The sequence below is a fragment of the Lygodium microphyllum genome, chromosome 8, assembly GCF_053477565.2.
Source record: "Lygodium microphyllum isolate KBCC chromosome 8, Lygodium_microphyllum_v1.1.10, whole genome shotgun sequence".
In the NCBI taxonomy this organism is placed as follows: Eukaryota; Viridiplantae; Streptophyta; class Polypodiopsida; order Schizaeales; family Lygodiaceae; genus Lygodium; species Lygodium microphyllum.
Genome location: NC_141142.1, coordinates 116,699,437 through 116,726,135, shown reverse-complemented (window position 1 = coordinate 116,726,135; position 26,699 = coordinate 116,699,437). Strand labels below are relative to the sequence as shown.

Here is a 26,699-nt window from a genome sequence, read left to right as displayed (position 1 = left end):
GTGCCACACATCCAGCACCCGCCCTTGCCGCGAAAATCGCGCCTCCCCCCCCCCGCCGCCGGGGCTGAGTCTAGACGCGGAGTGCCTAGTTTATAAATATAAACGAGAATATAGAATAGAAGATATGGCTGAATTAGACTTGGAATAGAAGATGGGGTTGAATCAGACTTTTGTTCAGGAACTGGGACTTGTCAGGTCAAAACGATGGTCCACCAAGAAACTATGGTCCTGCTTTTAGAGAGCACGCCGAAAAGATTTGTTCCTTTCAATGGACGATTCTCATGAGTGATGGTGGCCCACCTTTTTCACAAAATGATATACACAAGAAGCTGTCACCCATTCCCCTGTCAAACGGGATTAAAGGAGTGGGATACTCCGATTCTGCGCTGTCGATCGTACTCTAAGACCGGGAACAACGCAGGAGCCTCAGTGCCATCGAAGGAAGCCTCTGAGAGACCAGCAACAAGCCAATGCAGTCAAGCCCTCGGCAACATTGAAGCCAGAGAGAGAGAGAGAGAGAGAGAGAGAGAGAGAGAGAAGTTTTACGAAAAAAAAAGAGAGAAAGAGAGAAGCAACACCCAACCAGCCGCGTCTCAGGAACATCATGTGCATCGCTTTCATCCTGTGGCACTGCCACCCTCGCTATCGGCTCTTCATCGCCCTTAACCGGGACGAGTACTATGCCAGGTATCTCTAACAGCTCAATCAAATCATTCCCATTTATGCATCAGCAGCTCAATCAAATTCACCAGTTTGGATGCAGCCACACGCTTTGCAAAGTGATCTTTCTGGGGGCATGCCTGAGCCGATTATTGCCATTGATTATAGATATGTTTGTGCATGCTGGCGTGTTGGGGTATCTGATTGTTTCCATCCATTATTGATATGCATAAGCCTGATGTTATTCTGCACATCTTTCTTTGCACACTTTTTTTTTTTTGGGGGTTTTGGAAAAGGGTGTGGCTAATCATATCACTCAGAAGAATTTGATAAAGAAGTACATGAGCTCAACAGTCTAGCGGGAGCTGTACAGATGCTTGCATGTAACTAAGTACAGATATGAATATAGTTGATATTATGCCACACTCTTTGGGCATTCACCCTTTCTTATGATCACAAAGAAAGACACGATGAATCTTTTAAAGATGTACACACTTTCTTGCCGCTGATCGTCAGACTTGATGTTACACCCCATGCATTTCTTACATATTTAAAAGGCTGCAAATTAGAGATGGAAGGGCTTAGCATTTTCATTCTTGCTGGTACTCTGTCTGAGATAAAGGTGTGCTTATGCTACATGTTTTCAAAGGACACTTTGCCTTCATATATGTTCGAGGCTAGTTTCGCTGCAAAAGTGAAGTGACATGGAGAACTCATTGTGATATCATTGTTTCTCACCTCTACACGATAAGGGAAATGCACAATTAAGATGGAAACATAGTAACAAATAGAATAAACCTCAATTAGGGTGATGCAATGTAGTACAAGGGGTGATGCCAAGTGCCATAGAAGTTGCAAAGGGGTGAAGGCGTGAAGAGAAGGTGGTAATAGTGTTACGTGGGGGTTAGGGATGCTCAAAGAGGTGGTATGTGTTTTGTAGTATTGAAGGTAGAGGTGGATGACATGACATGATGAATAGTAGGGTTGGAGTGTATCACCACTCATGGATTTTGAATGTGAGCAACTTGTCAAAGTGCAATGAACGCAGAAGCGTATAGACAAGATTGAAAGAAAAGTGAACATGAGAGAGAGGGAGAGAGAAAAGAGACAAAAGAACCCAAAAATCTGCAGCCAATGAGTGCTGAAATGAAAAGGGCAGATATACAAGGCTGTAGATGTATCTCCTCGAGCCATATCTCTCTCATCAACACCTATAAAGCAAGTGAGGAGGGCAGGCTACCAATTGGGCCTAAATAGGAGGAAATAATGCAATAGGATAATGCACTCGGCCAGCGGAAAACGAGTTGACTTGATCAAAAACCTACCAACTACTCCTCAAATGAATAAAATATTCAGCGATTAGTCCTCTAGCTCCCATGTGGCATCATCGGTTGCCCAATAAACTGCTTGTATATTGTGATTGTTGGATATGCCCACAAACTGACATGAATAATGAATAATGCCCTTCGAGTGTACCTTCGAGAGAATTGACTGTACCAATGGTAACTTGAGAAATACTAGTCCAAGGGGTGACTAATCTCTCCTCTTAGATCTTGGATGCGGCATAAGGCTTAAGGATTTGGATTGCTGTCGGAGAAGAAGTTGAGGAAGCGCCTTCGTAAACAAATCTACGAGATTATGCTCTATCTCGTAGTAAACCACATCAGTGGTCTCATCCAAGATCTTCTCCCGAATGAAATGGTATTGAATCTCAATGTGCTTTGACCTAGCATGAAACACTGGGTTTATACCAACAACGGCTGAAGTGGGGGATCCATCAAGGATGTGGATTGCAATAGCCATAGCCTCGATCCAAAGACCTAAGGTGTTTGTCTATGCTCTATTACGGTGTGAGCCATCTCAATAACACTTCGGTTCTTCCGCTTCAATATGCGGTTTTCTTGAGGTGTATTGGTGTTTGCAAACTCCTGGTGGACACGTGATTTGCACAAAATCTAGCAAGCTCATTAGAAACAAGTTCTTCTCCCTTATTCGATTGTAATGTCTTCAGTTTCCGGCCTGATCTGTTCTCCTAAAAGAGTAACCAATCCTTGAAGTAGAAGAAAGCTTTGAACTTTACCTGCAAAAATAAGCCCGTGTCATCTTGCTAAAATTGTCAAGGCTTGGATTGTGTCTAAGAGGTAAAAAGAAGAGAGGTCAAGGCAGAAGGAGACTATAGCTTGTAGACTCCATTCTCCTTATCACCGGAAGTAAGGATTTGTCTCTATCCAGGATCAAGTATCTGAAAGGGATCCTCGTCAAACTCAACCAACAGGTCGAGGGCACAAATCTTGTGTACTGAAAGCAAATGGTAATCCAAGCTTGGCACATAAAGCACCTCTGAAGAAGTATGAGCACCACGTTGCCCATCTGGAATAAGCTACATACTACCCCTTCCTTGAATAGGGACAGAAGAGCTATCGCCGATGAGAATTTGTCCTTGCGAAGGCCATAAATGTGCAACACCTGTTGTAGGAGTAGTCATGTGCCAAGAGGCACCGCTGTCAACAATCCACTCATGAGGGCATGGGATGGTCAACGCAGCATTAGAAGCCCTAAGGTCGAGGCCTCAATCACCTCCAAGTGGAAGAAGGCAATTGATGAGGGAGTAGCCACTGCTTATGAATCCTTTGAAGACTTCTCCCTCTTCTCCTTATCCTTCTTCTCCTTGTTGTTGGGGCAATCTTGCTTTCAGTGACCTCTTACCATAGATGTGACAAGTGGAATCCTTCTCTTTGTCCTTTGATTTTTCCTTCTTCTTTTGGTCCTTCCCCTTATTCTAGGAGGATTGACCTGTCAATGTTTCTAATTTGAAAGCATTCTGCCCTTTTAATTGCTCCTCCCAATCCAAAACCATAGGAACCAACTCTTCCCATCAAAGAGTCTTTGACCCCCCTGAAACAATTAGGGTGGAATAAAATGCATTGAATGGAGGCGGTAACTGAGAAAGAAGAGTTATCACCATGCCCTTCGAGGTAATCACCTTCCTTGTGTTCTGAATGTGCATTTGCAATTGTTGAAGTTTATTGATGTGCTCCTACATAGAAGAAGACTTACATAGAAGAAGACTTATTAGGACTCAAAGTCCTCATTTGAACCTCCAGAGACACCCGCTTCATCACGGTCATCCAATTGTATATTTGATCAAAGCTCGAGCCATATATCTCGAGCCATGGTCAAGTGCTTGATGTGAGCAATGACTGCTAGAGTGCAGGAGAGAAAGAGGAAAGAACGGATGCATGCATTTAGTTTATCCCAATGTGCTTGTACCTTCATCAACTTGGTTTTCTTATCTAAAGAAATCTTGGAGGCATCACGAGCTATAGGACGGTCTATAGCCTCGATCATGAGCTCCACCAAATCATAAGACTCCAAGATGGCAACCATCATTTCACGCCATATGCAGTAATTCTCCACATGAAGCTTTTGATCTAAAGGAAGAGTTGGCAACATGGGGACCTTATGAACTATAACAGCTTGAAACTCCACCAAATCATGAGACTCCAAGATGGCAAGTATCATTACATGCCATATGTGGTAATTCCCCCATCAAGCTTTTGATCTGAAGCAAGAGCTGGCAACACAAGGACCTTATGGTCTATAATAGCTTGAGACTCCACGTCGGTTTCTATTAACATTGTAAATAGAATGATCTGCATAAAAACAAGGGCAGCCCCCTCTAACTCCATGCACGGTGCTAGTGCTTGCTAGGGCTTTCTCCGCTCATCCTCAAAGAGTTTCACTTGTCGGAGGCGATGAAAACTAAAAATCTATAGCAAAAGACTGAAAACATACCCTTTCCTCCTTCATGAACAGCAAGGACTTGCAAACAATAGCAACTTTTCTCCTTCTCCATGCACAATGTGTTCACCACAGCCTCTAAAGGTTGAAAACTCAAACTTTTGTTGCGACGAAGAATCCTTCGAGTCAGGTCTGCCCATGATTAATCAGCCCTTCTACGTTGCTGTGATACCATGCCAGAGTGCAGTGAATGTGAAAGTGTATGGACAAGACTGAAATAAAAATGAACACGAGAGAAAAGGAGAGAGAGGAAAGAGACAAAAGAACACATAAATCTAATGTCAATGAATGCTGAAATGAAGAGGGCAGATATACAAGGCTGTAGACGTATCTCCTTGAGCTATATCTCTCCCACTAGCACCTGAAAAGCAAGTGAGGAGGGCAGGCTGCCAATTGGGTCTAAGTAGGAGGAAATAATGCAGTTGGCTAGCAAAACATTGGCAGACTTGATCAAAAACTTGCCAATTTCTGCACAAATGAATAAAATAATCACCAATCAGTCCTCCAGCTTCCACGTGGCATCATTGATGATTGCTTGCCTAATAAACTACCCGTACATTGCGACTGCTGGGCATGCGCACAAACTAACAGGAATAATGAATAATGCTCTCCGAGAGTACCTTTGAGAGAGCTGACTGCACCAATGATAACCTGAGAAATGCTAGTCCAAGGGATGATTGATCTCTAACACAACTAACTAGCACCCAAGATAGGGCTATTGGACTGTGAGGAAAGATATGCTTTTGGGCATTAGTATTGAGGGAAAATCTGCATTTGATGGCTGGGCAGCGCTGTTTATTGTAGTCAAACCTACATTTCATTCCAACTTGATTGCCCAAAACTGCCATTCCATCTGGTATCAGCCAAAATGCAAAATCAATTTGCATTTTGTAGGTGACTACATCTTGGTGCAAGTGACAGGATCTAGGTGGATGCAATAGCATCTTGGTGTAGGCGATAGCTTCTTGGTTGTAGGCGACAACTTTTCCTTGACAGATGATGCATCTATAGTCATTGTAGTTGAATGCCTTCTATCTTTCCTGCTGTCTCCATCAAAATGGAGATTTTTGGGTGATTGTAGAATTGAAGATGTCTTACCAGTTTACGAGTTTTGATGCCGGCTTCACACTGTCCCCCTTCTATTCATCTATCATAGAACTTAGAAGGCTTCATCCAAAGTGAAGATGTCGTCCTTGATGCCCTTGGTACAAGTGCTTGTTTTACATTCATTACCCAAAGAAGACAAACTTGACGGTTCGAACTATTCGTTGTGGTCGTGTAAGGTGGACTGCATACTCGACACCATTGATCTTTGGGCTCTTGTTTCAGATTCCATCCCCTGTCTTAAGGAGGATTCAACAAATGGGACTTCTATGGATTGAGCAGCCTTGTGGGATTGGCTCAATTCTTGAGCTCGATCCTCTCTTTATGAGTTTGTAGGATCTGTCGTCGTTTACATTCGCAGGTTGAAGACCGTGGTGGAAGTGTGGAAGAAGCTTGCGTCTTTGTATCAACACAAGGCATTGGTGAGAAACCGTATCATTCCGTACAAATTTCCTTTTTCATTCCCATTTTTTGGTTTTAGTTTCCAGTCCCCAAAAAGCTTTCCGAGGTCTTTCGAGAGTGACGGGGGCCCATATGAGAGACTTTAGTAGGCAAGACTTGAGATTGTTTGTGCTTATATATATGGTACCTCCCATTCATTCTTCACTTGTATTTAACTCACTTTCTCACTTCTTTCAAGACTTTTGTCTCTTCTCTCTCCTTCCATCATCTTCTTTAGGCACCTTGTCACCTTCAGTATCACATTTGCATTTGGAGCTCATCCTACTAGTGTCAACTTCTCTACCTTGGCAACATCTCATCTATGCTTGGGGTCAACATTCCGAGCTTAGCGATAGCTTCCTTCACTTGTGGACACTTATTCTCACTTGGCATCGACATCATTAGCTTGGCATCAACTTTCCAGATTCCACACATTTGTGTTTTGGTTCTTGGCCACTCTTGTTCATCAGGCATCACACTTCTAGCTAGTGCTTCCATCTTCAGGGATTGCCTACATTTGTGTTTTCAGTTTTTGGCTCTTTTGTTTTCTCTGGTGTCACTCCCGAATATAGTTGGCATCAGTCATTAGGCCTGCGTTTGCAGACTCAGAGGATCCTCATCCTCCGACGGCAGTCTCCCTACTCTAGGCATCACAAGTCATCATCCTTGAATTGCAGATTTAGAGGCTCCTCTTCGACGGTAGTCTCCCTGCTCTAGGTGACACCTCATCATCCTTGCGTTTGTAGACTCAAAGGCTTGTTGGACAATCTCCTTGCTCCAGGGCATCTTTCGTGATACAATATCCTTGTATAAGATTCACTTCATTATTTCATTTATTCATCTGAGACTCATTTCTCCTCTTCTCTTTTTAGTGTTTGCTGTGCACGCTTTGTGTTCCTCCTTGTAAACCCTACCATCTCTCTAGTTGCTCAGTCATTTCTTGACATGGTATTAGAGCTGGAGGCGCTCAGTGAGCTGCGAAGATCCTTTGCATTAGTGAAGGCAAGCACATCTGATTTCCTTACTTCTTCCGCTACGTCATTGGGAGATATCCTTCTTTTCCCTCCCACTCTCCCTTTTCTAGGTTGCCACTTCGGTATCATGGCATCTCCACCGATAGATTGCCTGTCTACTAGGTGCTCCTACTGCGGAAAGAACTGTGTTGGGAATAAAGACCTCATGCCTTTTAAATGTGCTCGGATGTGAACACACCCTTAGCACTTGTACTTACACATATATATCTATCTAAAAACCTAAAGGTACTCTCTCGTTATTGTACCTAAAAACGTTCTCACTCTCTACTCTGCTCTCTCTCACTCTCTTTGTCTCTCACTGCGCGTAACGATAGTCTATCTCGATCTTCGTGCCTAACCGGTCCCTACAAACTGGTATCAGAGCTGTGGTTGAGGCATTCGTACCTCTCGAAGTTTGAGCAGGACAGGAGAGCAAGTCATGAGGCGACTGACGGGAGTTGTAGCCTAAATCAGGCGGCATTCTGTAGGCAATAGGTCATAACTTGTAGAAGACTCCAGCGTGGAGTGGTGGGAACTGTAGCCGTGTGGCGCTAGTGTGGAGTGATGGGCGACAACCGGTTGAGCAAGCCTGCAGTATCGCAGTGTGGCGGACTGACGACCAGCAGTCGCGACCAGTCCAGCGCAACCATCGACACATGATGGGGCAGTTGGTGACGACGCGACGATTGCAGCGCTAATGACCAGCGGGGCGGGACCGGCGGGCGTTGACAAGCGCGACCAGCACGGACAGAACCGTCAGCAGGGCTCACGGCGCTCGATTGACGGGTCAAAGGACCCGTCATGTTTTTCTTTTTTCAATTTTTTTTTTTGGAAAAGTCCTCTCCCTTCTAACCAAGGTTCACGCGCATAAGCACAAAATTCAGATTTGTGCATATTTTGGCCCAAAAATTTGGGGCTTTTCCCAGATTTGAGGATTGTGATGTAGAACAAGACAATTTGTCTCAGAAATTGCAGGAATTTGTGACATTCTGCCTCCGACATTTGGGGCTTTTCATGTACAAGCACAAATTGAGCTGAAATTTACCCAAATTCTCGATATTGATGCACATTGGACCCTGTGCAATTTGGGGCTCTTGCAGTTTGGCCAAAATTTGTGCAGCATTTGGTCATTTTATGTACATGCAAGTTGAATTCCACGCAATTTGGACATCAACACTTGGTAAAATTTGGGGGTTTTGCTGGAATTGCTCTATTTTGGCAAAATTGGACTGTTCTATGCATGACAAGGAAAATGCAGATGTGTGGTTGATGCTTTGAGCACAAAATTTTGGGGATTTTGACCGTTTGTGTCAATTTTTATGCCCATGGGTACATGTTCAACAGAAATTGCAGCTGAAATTTTGGGATTCCTCATGTAGTGTGATGCATATGCCCTTGGAACAGCTGTAATTAGTTGGATAATGCTGTAGCACATGGTTTGGTGCTTCTAAAAATTTAATTACAGATCTGAAATCTGTGCTTTTGCTGGTCATTTATTGCTGATTGGTACTTGTTTGTACCTTGATCACTTGGGTGACAGTTTTTTGGTTACATTTGGGCTGAAAATCATGGCTGGCAGCAATGACAACAGTAATCTGATGCACCTAAAGAAGCTTGAAGGCGCACATACCTTTGTAGCTTGGCAAAAGTAGTGCTACAATATCCTGTTGCAAAAGAAGCAAGCAAAGTCGATCAAAACCAAAGGGGCAAAGCCCGCGGACATGGAGCAGGATGATTGGGATGAGTTAAATGAGCTTGCACACTCAACCATAGAGCTATCGGTTTTTGATGCCTTACAGTTCAACATTGAAGGTTTGGATTTTGCATATGCTATATGGACTAGACTGGAAGAACTGTATGCACAAAAGAGTGCTGCAAGCAAAGTGTATTTACTGAAAAAGCTTATGGATTTGCGTATGAAAGAGGGTACAACAATGTCTACTCACTTGAGTGAGTTTAACTCCATTTTCAGCCAGCTGGTTGCCTTCAATTTGGCTATGTGAAGGCCGCAAATGAGCAACACTTGCGGAAGGAGTCATGTGCCGGTAGGCACCACTGTCAACAATCCACTCTCGAGTGTGGCTGTCAACGCAGCATCACAAGCCGTTAAGGTTGAATCCTCAACCACCTTCAAGTGGAGGAAAGCAGTTGATGAGGAGGCATCCACTGCTTCGAAATCCTTTGAAGATTTCTCCTTCTTCTCCTTGTCGGGGCTATCCTTCTTCCAGTGACCTGTCTTGCCATAGATGTGACAAGTGGATTCCTTTTCCTTGTCCTTCTTTGATTTGTCCTTCTTTTTCTTCTTTTGGTTCTTTCTCTTTTTTGAGAGGAATGACCTATGAATGCCCCCGATTTAGAAGCATTGGTCTCTTTCAATTGCTCCTCTTGGTCCAAGACCATAGGAACTAACTCCTTCCAATGAAGAGTCTCCTATCGCCTCGAGGCAATCAAGGCAGAATAAAAACCATTGGAACAAGGCGGTAATTGTGAAAGAAGAGTTATCGCCATGTCTTCAGAAGTTATCACCTTCCTTGCGTTTTGAACCTGTATCTAAAGCTGCCTCAGCTTTTGATATGCTCCCGCATAGAAGATGACTTGTTGACACTCATGGTTTGCATCTACACTTTCAAAAGAAACTCGCTTCATGACGGTCATCTGATTGTACATCTGATCAAGCTCTAGCCATATCTTTCGAGCCACGGTCAAATGCTCAATATGAGAAATAACAACTCTAGTACATGAGAGAAATAAAGACAAGTGAATGCAAGCATTGAGTTTATCCCAATGTGCTTGAGCCTTTGCCAACTCCACCTTATCACTGGAAGAGAGTCTGGACTCATCTCATGAAGGACGATGAATAGCCTCCGTAACAAGCTTTGCCAAATCATAGGACTCTAGAATGGCAAGCATCATGACCCACTAGATGCAATAATTTTTGCCATCGAGCTTTTGATGTGATGGAAGAGTTGGTAAGACGGGCACCTTTCGGTCCATGATCACTTGAAACTCTGTCTCAGCCTTAGAAGACATCTTCACCTACAATGCCTGCACAAAACACAAAGAGTAGCCCCCTCTGATTGGTAAAAAATAGCCTACTAGGGCTCTTGTTCACTCATTCCGCCCCTTCTTCACCTTTCGGAGACGATGAAAAGGTAAATCCTGCTCTTGAAGGCCCAAAACGCAACCTTCTTCCTTCTCTAATAGCAAAAAGCAGCAATAGCTTCAGCAAATCTTCTCCTTTCTCACATGGCCATGCTCGCCTCAGCCTTGTTTTGATGCGCAGCCCTCATGCTTGCACTTGAACGCTGAAAATGCAGCCTTGTGTCACACTGAAATCTCCTCTTCAGATGGGTCCACCCTAGGTTAATCCTTCAATGATCTGATACCATGTCAGAGTGAAGCAATGCAGAAGCAAATGACCAAGAGAGAGAGAGAGAGAGAGAGAGAGAGTGTGTGTGTTTGTGTGTGTGTGAAACATAGAAAATCTGTAGTGAGGAATGCTATATAAGGATGTAAAACTATACACGGGTGCAAAGAGAATATCTGCATATGTCTCCACCTTGAAGATCTTAGTCTGCGTCAGCCTTGAGAGTAGTCTCCATGGTCTGCAGCATGAAATCTATGAAAACCAACTGAGAAAGATTGCTGAAATCAGGGCCTATGAATAGGCTGGGAAAAACACCAAAAATAATGCAGGTCGATTGCATTAAATGCAGCCGACTGCTGTCCAACTGCTGCAACTGACTGACTATGCCACATCAACTACCACGTGGGACTCCTGCACCTATTGCTTGTTAATCAGCTGCTCCTATTGCTCCTGCCGGTCCAAGGAATGTCCAGCTCTAACAGGCTGGGCAGAATAAATAGCCCAAAAGAAATACCAAAAATAATGCAGCCCGGCTGGATTAAATGCCGGTGACTGCCCAGAATCTGACCGACTACACCTGCTGTGTCATGTGGCACTTGCATTGACTGCCGCTTGTTGGCGTCACTTGTATTGTCAGAATGCCAGGTGCCCTGCTTGCTATGATTGTAGAAAACTACTCATGAATGTAACTACCTTTCTAGGGAATGCCAATCTCTAACATCATCATCCTTGAGTTGCGGATTTAGAGGCTCCTCTTTGACGGGAGTCTCCTTGCTCGAGGCGACGCCTCATCATCTTTGCATTTGTAGACTCAAAGGCTTCTTTGGTAGTCTCCCTGCTCTAGGGCATCCTTCTGCTACGGTATCCTTGTATGAAATTCACTTCATTATTTCATTCATTCATGTGAGTTTCATTTCCCTTCTCTTCTCTTTTCTTCACTGTGTTTGCCCTATACACTTTGTGTTCCTTCTTGTAAACCCTACAGTCTCTCTCTGGTTGCTCAGTCATTTCTTGACAAGCTTTTGCCTAGAAGAGTTCCCTTTAGAAGAAGTCGTGGATTAGTCTTGATGATTCCTCCTCTATGAAGGAGTAGATCACGAAGGACATGAGAGATAAGCTTGTCTCTCTTGGTTGGATAACATCTTTTGAAGACATGGCTATGATCCTTCTGACTGAGATGCCATCTCCTTAGTTCAATGTCTTCTACACTTGAATTATCACATCCAAGGCCCATGAGACACTCTTATGGAAGGTGCATGCACTCCTTGTCTTGGAGCATGACAAGCGACTTAGAGAGGTTGGGGCTAGTGGTTCTAGCTCCTCCAAGGCATTTACTGTAGATACGGGTGGAGGGAAGAAGAAGTAGGCCAAGGACAAGAAGTAGGAGAATAAGAAGGATGAGAAGAAGAAGCAACCCAAATGCCCACACTGTGGGAAGGGTACTCATCGTGAAGAGAAGTGTTGGCAAAAGTACCTCCATTTCAAGCCAAAGGAGAAGGATTTGAAGGATAGGAAAGCAGCCTGGGCGATGACAGAGTCTGTGTATGTATTTGTCGAGAAGGATACAACTCTTACTTCTTCCACTCAAGAGAAGCCTTGGCTCATTGATAGTAGGGTCTCTTCTCATATGACCTATAGACAAGATTGGCTTTAGGATTTGAGTGCTAGAGGTAGCACAATTGCCATTGGTGACAACTCTATGTTCCTATTTGAGGAGTAGGGACTATTCCTTTATTGCCAGACAGATAGTCTTCTTTAGTCAAAGTTCTCTATGTACTAGATTTAGGTTCCAACTTATTGTCTGTTCATGGTCTTACATGGCTTGGTATGTGTGTGGTATTTACATAGGATGTAGTGATAGTGGAGGATGCTTCTACAGGTGCTGTTCTTTGGATAGGATCTGAGGAAGGTGGGCTTTACATGCTCACAACCTTAGCCGGGAGGTCTTCCCACGAGATTGGGTTGCTTTGGCATGCTCGTTATGGTCATCCCAATTTTGATGCTATATGACATGCTTCTTGGAAGAAGATGATGGAAGGACTTTCTAACTTCCCTCTTATTCACACTTTGTGTCCTAGTTGTTTGAGGGGCAAGCGGCATGGGCAGCCTCATTCCTAGGTTGCCTCTAGGAGGGCTTCTTTCCTGCTTGAGTTGATTCACACTGACCTTTGCGAACCTATGGGCACGGCCTCCCTTAGGAAGGCCAAGTATTTGATGTTGATTATTGATGACTTCAATTGTTATGTGTGGCCCTATTGTTTGGAGTACAAGAGCAAGGCGTACTGTTTTTGCGAGTGGAAGGTGGTTGTGGAAAAACAGACACTTCTAAAGTTTGTGGCATATGAGCAGATCATGGTGGTGAGTTTATTTCTAACCACTTTTCTTAGTTTTGTAGGGATCACGGCATTCGGACGAAGTATACCCATCTGAATACACCTTTGGAGAATGGTGTGGAAGAGTGCGTGGATCGGACCATGCTACTGATAGCCAAAGCATTGGGGTCTTTCTCATTCTCTTTGGGGTGAGGTGGTGGCTACTGCGATTCACATCCACAACTATTTCCAAACTTCTGTGCTATTGGATGTGACTCCCTATGAGGCTTTCTTTCGTTGAAAGCCCTTTGTGTCTCACCTTTGCATTTGTCCATGTGGACAATAAGAAGAGGAAGACGAAGCTTGACTCGAAGTCTAGGAAGCTCATCTTCGTGGGCTATAACACTACCATGAGGAGCTATCAACTGTATGATTCGAAGACACGAAAGCTTGAGGTGAGCAAGGATGTCATCTTTGATGAGTCTTTGGCCTCCAAGGATCCTATTGATGGTTCTATTCTAGGCGATTCTTCGTCAAACTGACCCTCGCACACCCTTACTTCCTCTCCTTCCTTCCAGGTTGCCTCTTAGCATCCCTGCTTCATCTTGAGCTCCTCCCCCTTCTCCTCCTCCACCCTTTACTTTGGCTTCCCTACCACTTTTGACAGATGCGACTACTACTTCTTCATTGCATACTTCCACCCATTCTGCCTCTTCTCTGGAGTCTTCTAGGGCTGATCAACTGTTAGAGGGGGAGCCTTCTTCAGACGAGGACAATTGCCTTCTTCAGATGAGGACAATTTATATTCCCTTGGTGAGGGGGAGTCCCTTTCACAAACAAGTTCATTGCAAGTCGTGGAGACTCCTATCTGCCTCACAACAGGATGAGTCTATTCGGATTCCGCGTTGGCATTGGCAACTTATACAAGATTTAGGGGTTTCTCACTTTCTTGCTTCTCCTACACGCCCACGCAAATTGGCTCACTTATAGGCCCAATAGAATTGCTCACTTTGTGTGAACTATGCTCTTATTATGAAGATATGCTAGGGTTTGCACTAGGGAAACACAACTTGTACGACCAAGACTACAACACAAAGACTCAAACAGAGAGAAGCAAAACTTAGATCCTGAACATAAAACACAAAACGTAAAAACTCAAAACTTAAACATAGAGACAAGAAACTTTGAAGTGTATGAATGCTGTGAATGAATGTAAGAGTGTACAAAATGCCCAAGGGTAGAGCAATGGAGTGTCAGAGAGTGACATCCATTGGAGATGGATCCTAGTTGTGACCACCAATCGGAGATGAGAGAGTATTGAATAATGAAAGGCAGCAGGCTGGTCACCAAAACACAACAGTTGGAGGCTGAAATATAGTAAATACAGTAGTTTACTACTAGAGTAAGGCTGAAAATTGATCACCCGAGGCAGAGAACTGTCAGGCAGGAGAGGTGTTTGTTGATGTAGACAGCCTACTAGACAGCAAAAACGCAGGTACTGTAGTAGTCGCTTGGTGGGAGAGATGGCAGTAGCCTATCACCTATTGGGTGTTGGGTGTAAAGTCCCTTTGGGGTGTTAAGTCCCATTAATCTTCATGTGTATAAACTTATGGGTGTTAACAAACCCTTATTTGTACCCTAACATATAGATACATTTTATTCTTTGTGTATTGTAACACTCATTGGTACACTCATCTTGGGATTCTCTCACTCTCACTCTCAGCTTTGCTCCTGCTCTATTTCTGTCTTGCACTCCATTGCACCCTCTTCACAACAAATTGGTATCAGAGCTATGGCAACTGTGTGCATGCTTCCCAAGAAGTGCGAGTCAGTTCTATGCATGAGAAGAAGCTCTTTTTGCTCACACAGTCACTCGACAGCAAGGCACATATTTTTTTTGCTCAGACAGGTCAGGTTGTCATTTTTGGGACACGTGTATTAGGCAGGTAGGTGACAGGTCAGTTTTGATGAGACAATAGTAGGTGACAATATTTGTGCGCAGTCGATCAGCGTGGCAGCAATCGTGATCATTGTTCGTGACCAGACGGACACCAAGCTGATAGGAGATAGTGACAGGCCTCGTGGACAACATGCGCTAGGTCGACGTCGACAGGCCTGGCGGACACCATGTATCAATAGGCATGGGCAAATGGGTGATCAGGCAACAACACGTGAGTTTTTTCTTGTGTGGCGTGGCATATCTTCTTAAGCCTTGGTTCACGTGTGCAAGCACCATCCTCAGATTAGTGCATTTTTATGCCTGAAATATTGGGGGTTTTCCTAAATTTGATGCCGATCATACATAAAAGTGAGTGGACTTCGAAATTGCAGAAATTGTGTGCACATTGGCCTTAAAATTTTTGGGGCTTTTCATGTATCAGTGAAATTTTGCTCAGTTGAGCCAAATTTATTGACACTGGTACACATTTGGACTTGAGAAATTTGGGACTTTTGCAAAATTTTGTCAAATTTTGCTAATTTTTCCTGTTTTATGTTCTTAGGAACATGTATTAATGCACTCGGGGCAGATTGGTTAGTGAAATTTTGGGGCTTTTGCTGAAATTTGTGAATTTTGGAAAAATTGATGTGAGAAATGCACTTTGGGAACATTGCTAAAGCAATCTTGGTGCTGTAAGCAATGAAATTGATCTCCCACTTGTGAGATTTTGGAGAAATTGCAGAGAATTTTGGTGTTTTTGTGTATCAGAAGTTGACTTGATCACATATGTATGTAGTACACATGTTGGGCACCTCTCATTGAGTGGATGTATTGCTGAATATTCATGTTGCAGCAGTCTTAGTTATCATTTGCAGATTTGGGATTGTTGCATATGTATTTTTGGTGATATTGCTGAAGTGGGAGTCACTTGGCAGTGATGTATGCGTGTAATGTATGCTAAAATTTCAGTTATATTGCTGAAAGTCATCCGTTCTACTGCTGTACATGTACTTGGACTGAATTTTGCTCTTATTGTCTGAAAATTTGGGCTGAAATTAGCTGAATATTCAACTCATTGTTTGCTGTCATAAATTGTAGCATTGATTTTTGGGTGCATTGCTGAAAAATGGCTGCAAATGCTTCTAGCAACAGTGACACTGAATCCCTTCTTGAAATCAAGAGGTTTGATGGCACTCGCTTTGACTTGTGGAAGGACAGGATGCAAGGCATTTTGTTTCGCAAGGATTGTGATGATCCTCTCTTGGAAATCAAGCTTGCAGCTATGACAGATGAAGATTGGACTAGACTCAACAAGAAGGCCGTTGCATACATTAAAATGGCTGTATCTGATGATGTACAATAGACATTAAGTGTCTTGATACGGCTTATGCCATATGGAAAATGTTGATGGGCAATTATGAAATACAACTCCAGTAAATCAAGTGCATCTCATGCGCAAGCTTGTAAACATGGAGTTGGATGAGTCTAAGCTAGCAATGGAGCATTTGAGTGCTTTCATAGGGATTTTGAGTTAGTTTGAGGACTCTGGTTTGTAGCCCTTCAATGATAAATTGAAGGCTATTTTCTTGTTGATGACTTTGCTTGATAGCTGGGAGTCTCTGGTTGTTTCACTAAGCAACAACCTTGCTTTAACCTTTGATGGTGTTAGGAGCTCTATTCTCAATGAAGAGATTAAAAGAAAGTCCAGTGGAGAAAGGAGCGGTTTAGCCTATCATCTTAGAGGCAGTTCACAAAAGAGGGGTAATGCAAGAAATAAATGCAAAAGCAAGGGCAAACAATAGGATGCTACTTGATATCAATGGGGCATAAAAAGTTTGATGGTTGGTACTACAAGAAATAGCAAGAAAGAAAGAAACAACAAGGAAAGAAAAAGAAGGATGATAAGAAAGATGATAACAGCTCTTCCTCAAAAGAAGTTGCAAAGGCAAATGTTGCATCTAGTGTGGTCATTGAAAAGCTCTCTAACACTGGAGAGATACTTGTTGGAGCCTCATGTAATGTAGATGTTATGGAAGTAGCAGGTGATATGCACATCACTAGAAAGAAGGTAATTGATGCCTTACTTTCAGCTCATGATGGGCTGTCTCAATCATGGATAGTGGACAACGGTGTCATGAGGATATGTATTTTTGAAACCTCACTTAACATATGGATTAATTTTTAATCACATGGTTAAGTAAGTGTTGCACATATGAGATGTAACTGGGATTAGAGTAAATTTATGAGCTTGCGACCCGAGGAAATCACAGGATGTCAAAGGCAAAAGTTGCTATAAGTTATGTTGCACAGATACTTGGTGGTATTTGGTGCCAGTTGTTGGCTTAGGCTATTCATTTGGCCATAAGTGTTAGTTGTGGTGACGCTAGAGAAGTGGCATTTAATGGTACATAATGTTAATCTAATGGTCAAAGATAGTGCAGAGATACTCGAGAATGAAAGTTGCCTAGCCAATTTAATTATTGGCTAGTCAAAATTTTTTTGAAGGACATTAAAATAATTATTAGATTGATTTTCAGTATTTAAAGACTAAAAATTAATATTTAATTATGGATAATGCTAGAAAAACCATTTGGGAAGGTTGTCACTTGTTAAAAATGCCCATGTAAGATTGAAAAACGTCTTTAGAGGTTGGAGAGAGGCATTTTAGTGTATTTAGCTTGCAAGAGAGAGGGAGGAGATGCTGCTGGTTTGATTTGCAGCCATTGGAGGACCTTTTGAGGCAACCAAGTGTAGGAGAAGACCAATTAACAGTAGTTGACAACATCTACAGGCTGTTGAGACAGGGCAGTCGTAGTAAATGACTGCTTTTCTTCAGTTCTTTGCATCTACTAGCTGTTGAGATAGGGCAGCAGCAGTAAATGATTGATTTTCTTCAGTTCTTCATGAAGAAAGTCTGAAATTTCTCTCTCCTCAGTACCTGTCATAAATAAAGTTATTGTCAATCGGGAAGCTTGATGCAAGAGGATATTTTACTGCCTTTGGTGGTGGATCTTGGAAAGTCCACAAGGACTCTATGCTGATTGTTAAAGGCAGTAAAAAGGGGACTTTGTATTATTTGCATTGTAAAGCATTACCTGGCAAGTTTTAGTTGTGGCTGAAGTTCATTCACAAATGGAACTTTGGCACAAAAGACTTGGCCATATGAGCCAGAAAGGCCTTTAGGGTCTCTCCTCTTTAGGGAGATTTGATGTAAAAGGATCTGGTCTTGACTTTTGTAATGATTATATATATGGAAAACATGGGAAGTTTACTTTTTACTTCGGTGTCGTTAAGAAGCCCAATGCTCTTGACTTAGTACACTCTAATGTGTGTACTATTCCTATTAATTCACATGGGGGTGCATGGTCCTTTGTCACTTTTATTGATGATTTTAGTACAAAGTCATGTGTGTATGTATTAAAGAGCTAAAAGGAATCGTTGGATGTTTTTAAAAGGTTTCATGCTTTTGTTACCACACAGAAAGGGCTTAAGTTAAAAGCTGTAAGAACGGATAATGGGGGTGAGTATGTTTCTAATGAGTTCAAAAAGTTTTGTGAGATGCATGGCATTAAGAGGGAGTTGGCAGCCCCTTACAATCCTGCATAAAATGGTTGTTGAGATTCAGCAATCACACTCACTAAACAGCCTCTTTGTATGGAGCTTCAGGGACAAGGACATGCAGGCTAACCTATCCCATATGCACAGTGGTGCCTACTGCAGTTTCCTACTTTCTTATAAAGCATTGTACTTGCTTCCTTTTCTTAATGTAATGATAGTACTCTTTTCTTTTCAGTGAAGTGTCAATGTCATTGTCCACATACACAAGATTGTGTTTATGAGTCCAAGTCTCAATCTTGGAACCTAATTCACTTGTGTAACAAACAGTGTCTTTGTCTTCTCCATCATGAGTCTATACTTCTCCTTCCATCCACCATAACTCACTGCCATGCTCTAGATCCCGCATGTTTCTCAACATGGTATCAGAGCCCAGTCGGGCATGGCTCAGCTCGGCTTAGCTCTCCTCTGCTCTCTCTCAGCTCATGTTAATCTCTGGTCAGCTTAGTTCCATCCCATGACTTCATCTCCCAACTCTACCCTCACTGAAGCTTCCATGGCAGCTATAGCCAGTAGCACCCTGTCAGATTGAGCTGCTTATATCTCACTCCACAGGTCAAATCTCTTGGAGCTTCCTTCTGGAAAAGTATTCCCCAACTCACAAAGCTTCCCTGTATCACATCAATCCATGACATTTGGCTATCTGAAGCTCAGCATTGTGAAAATTCCCAATCACTGCCATAGTCTTCAACTGTGACCTACAGGACATACCCTCCATGGAGCCTTCATATCTCTCTTTGTAGAGCATATCTTCATGAACTTTCTTCTAGACATATCTTCCTCTACTTAGGGCACTCCCTCCTGGCACAACAATCGACCACATTGGTGATCTATAGCCCTGGCATTGCAGACATTCGACATCGCTGCCCAAAACTGCGCCGTGCCTGTTCGTCCACTCTGCGCGCGCCATACAGGCCACGATCTTGATGAGGAGGATAGGGCTTTTGAAGAGCTTGAAGTAAGCTTCATTTCCATAAAAAAAGTTTTGGAAATGATCAACCATAGCTCCTGCAATTTGCAAAAAACCAGGCCCCTATCTGAAACCCTAAACTGTCAGCCATAGCCAAAATCTCTCAAGCTTCTTTTTTTCTCATTTTTCTCACTCTTGACACTAAACCAAGCTAAAGCCCACTCTAATCCATTGACCCAGCATCAAATCAAGGAGGGAAAGGACCTGAGAAGATTAAAGAATGACCGAACGATCCCGAACAAGAAGAATCAAGCTCAATATCAACACTGACATAATGTGTTTTCACATTGTTATTAATTGTGTCTCTTGACACATTGCAATCTGCTCTTCTACTGATAAAATCTCAGAATTCTGGTGTTGATTTGCTGCTGATCTTGCAACCTCAACATGGGAAAAGACTCTCCAAATGCTCGATTCAAAGGTGTCGGGTTCCACACTTGGCAAACCCGCATCAAGCTCATCCTGATGAAGAAGGGTCTTTGGGCCATCACAAATGGTAAAGAGAAGAAACCCTGAGATGCGGACCTTGCAGTTACTTGGCAGAAGAATGATGACAAGGCACAAGCCATCATCAAACTGGAATTGGACGACAGCTACATCCATCATGTGGATGCCTGTGACACGTCCCATGACACTTGGGATAAATTGGATACCCTATTTGGTGCACAGTCAAAGTCGTCTAAGTATGGTCTATTAATTGAATTTTTCCGACTTGATATGAAGCCTCATACATCCCTGGCATCCCATTTGAACTACATGGAAAGCTTGCTTACTCAACTTGTAGGAATAAAGCTAAAAATGGATGAAGATGTCTGCATTGGTGTCTTGTTAAAAAGTTTGCCTCCTGCCTATGATAATGTATCAACCACTCTAACCAATATGCCTGATCCTCAACTTGTTGATATTAAAGTCTCTCTGTTAGAAGAAGAAAAGAAACTTAAAAGCAAAGAAGAGCCCAGCACTTCAAAGGATGAACAAATGTTATATGTAAACAACAGATACAAAGGTAAAAAGGAACCGCTCTTCTGTGACTTCTGCAAAAGGACCGGACATACTGAGAAGTTCTGTCATGCTAGGAAGAGGTCCCAAAAGGCCTATCTTGCAGCTGTGAAAGAAGAAGAAGACCATGGACCAAAAGATGAAGAAGAAGATGAAGATGAAGACCACCAGGATCACAAGGACAAGACTCATCAGTCCTTCTACTCTCATTACTCTGATAGACTGTTTTAAAAGCCTTGTACTTCCTTGCCCTAATGCTTCCTGCCATAAGCTTTGTAAACTCCTCATGTAACTTGGCATTACAGTCCCTGTACACTTTGTGAGGCCCCTGTTACAGCCTCTGGATGTCCATCATGTTTTGGTGCCCACACTTAGCCTTTTCTGCGATAGCCTCTGGTGTCTACCATATTTGTGGTGTGCCCACACTTTGCAGGTGGTTCTCATTACAGCCTCTACACACTTTGTGCCTTTCTAGTTGTGATTGAGGAGGGGTGTTGAGATTCAGCAATCACACTCACTAAACAGCCTCTTTGTATGGAGCTTCAGGGACAAGGACATGCAGGCTAACCTATCCCATATGCACAGTGGTGCCTACTGCAGTTTCCTACTTTCCTATAAAGCATTGTACTTGCTTCCTTTTCTTAATGTAATGATAGTACTCTTTTCTTTTCAGTGAAGTGTCAATGTCATTGTCCACATACACAAGATTGTGTTTATGAGTCCAAGTCTCAATCTTGGAACCTAATTCACTTGTGTAACAAACAGTGTCTTTGTCTTCTCCATCATGAGTCCACACTTCTCCTTCCATCCACCATAACTCACTGCCATGCTCTAGATCCCGCATGTTTCTCAACAATGGTGTGGTTGAAAGATATAATTGCACACTTTGTGTGAGAGTTAGATGCATGCTGTCCATAGTTAATCTCTCGTCCATAGTTAATCTTAAAACTATAGTTCATGTATGCAATCGCTCTCCCAATTGTGCGTTGGAAAATGGCATTCATGAAGAGGTTTGGTCTAGCAAACTTGCTTCGTATGACCATTTGTGTTCTCTAGTTGTGATGCCTTTGTGTATATTCATGCAAATCAAAGGACTAAACTAGACATGAAATCCATCAAGGGCATCATGGAGATGAGGGAGAGATGGGTTATAGAGTTTGGCTTCCTCAGGATAGGAAAATAGTATGCAGTCGAGACGTAGTATTTAAGGAGGCAAAGTTGCTGAAAAATGCTACACACGGTGACCTTGACAAAAAGAATGTCAAATTTCAGCATGAACAACCAGCCATTGAACAACCATTAGCTGAAGATTTTTTCCCTTTTGATGCTGAAAATGAACAACAACCTATTGTGCTCCAGCTAGAAGATAATGGACAGAAAATAGATGCACATGATGGAATAGGATAGCAAGATGATTATGCTGAAAACAGGTTACAACAACAAGAAAATGCTGAAAATTAGCCACCAGGTGATGGTGTGTATATACGTGATCATGTAGGTCCATTGCCTATTAATACAGATCATTGGGTAAGAAGGTCTACATGTGTCAGAAGGCAGCCATATAGGTTTCAGCCGTCTTTGGATTGCATTTTATTGATTGATGAAGGTGAGCCTCTGACATTTAGAGAGGCACAACCATGTGAAAACAAGAGAAAGTAGAAGCTTGCTATGCAGGAAGTGATAAAGTCTCTGTATGCGAAAAACACATGGGAGCTTGTACCTTTGCCCAAGGATAGGAAAGCTATTCCTAATAAATGGGTTTACAATGTGAAATGTATTGATGGGAAGCCCAAATATAAGGCACGTTTGGTTGCTTTGGGCTATACACAAAAGGAAGGCATAGACTTCTAAGAGGTTTTTTCTTTTTTTTTTTTTGCAAGTAAAATGTAACTGATTATATTACTAAAAAAAACTGATTACAACGGAGTGCTCATGCTCAACAGACTAGTTGGAGCTGATGAAAGTCACAAATACATCATGTATACAAGCCTCTCAAGGCGGTCTGGGGGGGATGGGGGCAAGAAGCCATGGAGGGGGGGGGGGGGGGTATATCACTATTTAGGGCTGTCTACCCGCATCACGAAAAACAAGTCCTAGCCGCCCCAAGTGCGCATGAAATGACATCAGAGCTCCTGATGAGCCATGGACTCGTCGCCTTGCACCTGATCCCATCGGCCGCGGAGGGAGTGGATGATGGAGGTCCAGAGCTCTGCTAAGGTCGCCTGTACTGAAAGTCTCTCTCCGTCGAAAGCCTCCTGATATTGCGCCTTCCAGATATGCCAACCAGTAAGACTCCCTATGATCTCCCATACCTCAAAGTGGTTTGCTGTGGGCTCTAGTACTTGGTGGAGGCATAGGTCATAGATCTGTGCAAATTTGGCTTGAAAATTTGGGACTTCTCCTAGATTTGACATTATTTATTTCCATAAGTGATTTTCAAGTCAGAAATTGCAGACATTGCATGTGGTGACCTCAATTAATTTGGGGATTTTGCCAAATTAGTTAAAATTTTACTCCTTTGAGCAAAATCTCTTGACATTGGATCCCAAAAATTTGGCGCTTTTCATGCATTGGCAAAATTCTGCTCAGCTGGGTCAGATTGGTTGACATTTATGCAATTTTAGACTTGAAATTTTGGGGATTTGCACAGAATTTGGTTAATTTTTGCATTTTTGCCCGTGTGGTGGCTGATTCATGTACAAACAATAGAGATTTATTCTTGGTTGAGAAAGAACAGTAGTGTATTTTGCTGGTTCAGTTTGTGCTTTTGTAGTTTAGTGCATTTACTCTTGTGTTCGTGATAAAATGGTTGCAACTTCTTCCAGTTCAGACATCAAGAGTTTGATGGAAATCAAACAGTTTGATGGTCATGGCTTTGACCTTTGGAAAGACCGTATGTAGGACATTTTGTTCCTCATTGCAGGAGGATAAACCCGCACTAATGTCTGATGCAGATTGGGCCAGAGTAAACAAAAAGACTGTGGCTTGTATTAAGATGGGTGTCACAGATGACATCTTGATTGACATTAAGGGTTTAGATACGGGTTATGCTATATGGGAGAAGCTAAAAACTACCTATGAGATTACCACACCTGTTAATCAGGTGCATTTAATGCGCAAGTTGGTGAATATGCGATTGGATGAGTCAAAGCCTGTAGCTGAGCACTTGAGTACATTACAGGGGTTTTAAATCAGCTCAAAGATGCAAATTTGGACTTTGATGATAAGTTGAGGGTGATCTTTTTGATCATGACACTACCTGACTCTTGGGAGACCTTGGTGGTTTCACTCAGTAATAACCCCAATATCTCCTATGATGGGGTGAGGGGTTCTATTTTGAATGAAGAAATTAGATGTATGTCTAGTGGAGAAGGCAACAACTCAGCTTATAATGTAAGAGGCAGGACTGAAAAGAAAAATGCAAATGCAAGACAGAGAAACAGGAGCAAGAGCAAAGAAAAGGAAAAGAGTGACATTACTTGCTATCACTGTGGTCGGAAGGGCCACAAGAAACCTGATTGCAGGTATTATAAGAAGGAACAAGAGAGAAAGAAGAATGCAGGAGATAAAAAGAAGGAGCTTTTAGATACAGAGGCTGATGTATTATGTGTAGTTGATTATGATGCCCTTGTATGTCACATGCAGGATATGCGGATTACCAAGGCTGATGTGATTGATGCACTTTTGTAAGTTGATGATGGGGTCGCTTAGGCTTGGATTGTAGACTCTAGTGCCTCTTTCCATGTAACTCCTTGCTTGGAGTGTTTTGCTATATTCAATGCAGGCAATTATGGAAAGGTGTATCTTGGAAATAACCATGCTTGCAGCATGGATGGAATTGGCACTGTACACTTGTCTTTAGACAATAGTCAAGAGCTTGTGTTGAAAGATGTTAGATATGTGCATGGCATTAAGAAGAGTTCACTATCCGTTGGTTAGCTTGACTTGCATGGTTACACTACACTGTTTGTTGTTGTTTTGTGGAAAGTGAAAAAGGTTTCCATGTTGATTGCAAAAGGAACCAAGAAGGGCACTTCGTATTGTTTGCACTGTAAAGCCTTGAACGGCAAGTTTCTTGCAATTGCTGAAATTTGCAGCCACTTGGAGTTATGTCATAAGAGATTAGGTCATATGAGCCAAAAAGGACTTGATGTCCTTATCTCTCTGAAGAGAGTTGATGGAAAAGGCTCTAAACTTAACTTTTATAATGAGTGTCAGTTTGGAAAGCAAATAAGAAATTCCTTTACTCTGGTGTCTCTCGTAAGTCCAATGTCTTGGACTTAGTGCATTCTGATGTATGTAGTATGCCCGTGAAATGGTTGGGTGGTGTTGCATATTTTATCTCCTTTATTGATGATTGTTTCAAGAAGATTTGGGTATACCTGTTGAAAAAGAAAAGTGAAGTGTTTGCTGTTGTTAAAACTTTTCATGCATTTGTGACCACTCAGACAGGTAGAAAGCTGAAATGCTTGAGAACTGATAATGGGGTGAGTTCACATCAACTAAATTCAAGTCTTTTTGTGACTTGCATGGTATTAAGAGGGAGCTTACAGCCCCTTACAACCCTTCTTTAAGTGGGTTGGTTGAAAGATATAATAGGATTTTATGTGAAAGAGTGCGGTGCATGCTGTCCACGTTGCTAATCTCCCTTACTTTTTTGCAACTGCTCTCCAAACAGGTCCTTAAATAATGGCATCCTTGAGGAGGTTTGGTCTGGCAAATTGGCCTTATATGACCATTTACGCATATTTGGTTGTGATGGTTTTGTGCATGTTAGGGATGAGCTGAGGAACAAACTTGACCCAGAATCCATCAAAGGCATCTTCATGGGCTATGGTGATGAGGGTGAATTTGGCTACAGAGTGTGGTTACCTTAGTCCAAAATTATTTGTAGCCATAATGTTGTGTTTAATGATACAAAATTGCTGAAAGGTACTTTAGCCTCAAATGAAGATATGAAAAAGGTAAAATTTCAGAGTTTGCAGCCACCTATTACTTCTGAAAACGAGCCTCTTGATGCTGTACCACAGGCTGAAATTGATGATTAGCGGGTTATTTTTGAGCCAGATGATGATGGACAGCAAATAGGAGCACAAGGAGATCATGGACAACAAGATAGGCTTGCTGAATATGAAAATGTAGGTGCTGGTAATGGAAATGAAGGTACTGTATAGCATGAACAGCATGCTGAAAATGGCTTATAGCAGCTGATAAATGCTGAAAATAATATAACTCGAGATGTAGACCCAATTCCTGAAAATATTGATCATTGGGTACGTAGGTCTACATGAGTAAGAAGGCAACCACATAGGTTTGACCTCTCCTTGCATTATGTGATGCTTACAGATGAGGGTGAGCCTCTTGTATACAAAGAGGCCAAGTCATGTGAATTCAACAATAAGTGGGAGCTAGCTATGCAGGAAGAGATTAAATCTCTATATGCAAATGATACTTGGGATCTTGTGTCATTGCCAAAGGAAAGGAAGCCACTTCCAAACAAATGGGTGTACAAAGTAAAGACAGTTGATGGGAAACCCAAGTACAAGGGAAGACTAGTTGCCAAAGGGTATGCACAAAAGGAAGGGATTGACTTCCAAGAGGTCTTCTCACTTCTTGTGAAGATGACCACTCTACGTGTGCTTTTTGCTCTCATTATTGTATTGGACTTAGAGCTGCATCAAATGGATGTAAAAACAACTTTCTTGCATGGTGACATTGATAAGGAAATCTACATGAAACAGCCCAAGGGCTTTGTAGTTCTTGGAAAAGAGCAAATGGTGTGTAAACTAAAACGCAGCCTGTATGGGCTGAAGCAAGCACCATAGCAGTGGTACAAAAAGTTTGACATCTTTATGCTATCTCATGAGTTTACACGCAGCCATGTAGATCATTGCTTGTACATGAACAAGGATATAGATGGCACCTCCATCATACTTGTTTTGTATGTGGATGATATGTTGCTAGTTGGGGAAAAAAAGACTAGCTTGGATGCTCTCAAAAATCAGCTGAAATCAGCCTTCTCCATGAAAGATTTGGGAAATGTAGAGCATATTTTGGCCATGAGGATTCGTAGAGATAGAATGCAAAAATTTCTGTTTTTATCTCAAGAAAAATACATTGAAAAGGTACTGGACAGATTTAACATGGCTGAAGCTAAGCCTTTTGGGGTACTCTTACCTCCTTATCTTAAGCTTAGCAAAGCCAACATCCCAAAAGATGACGTGGAGGCAAATGCTATGAAGGGAGTCCCTTTTGCATCAGCTTGTGGCTCTCTTATGTATGCTATGGTTGCTACTGGTCCAATATTACTCATGCAGTGGGAGTTGTTAGCTGGTTTATGTCAAGTCGTGGCAAAACACATTGGGAGGGTGTGAAGTGTATTCTTTGATACCTCAAGGGTATACAAAGAATGTGTATTTGCTATGGGCAGGGTGCACTTAGTTTGCAGGGTTATTGTGATGCAAACATGGCGAGTGAC

The 26,699-nt window shown here is 42.4% G+C and overlaps 1 protein-coding gene across 1 annotated transcript in view; it reads left to right on the top strand.

Annotated features, from left to right (window-relative positions):
* The first annotated feature begins 202 nt into the window (after positions 1-202).
* Positions 203-26,699, top strand: part of LOC148032775 (uncharacterized) — a 42,411-nt gene continuing 15,914 nt past the window's right edge. Inside the window, exon 1 of the mRNA XM_087683445.1 lies at positions 203-687. Within this exon, the coding sequence (XP_087539571.1) occupies positions 605-687 (83 nt within the window). The 5' untranslated portion in view covers positions 203-604. The remainder of the gene's footprint in view (positions 688-26,699) is intronic.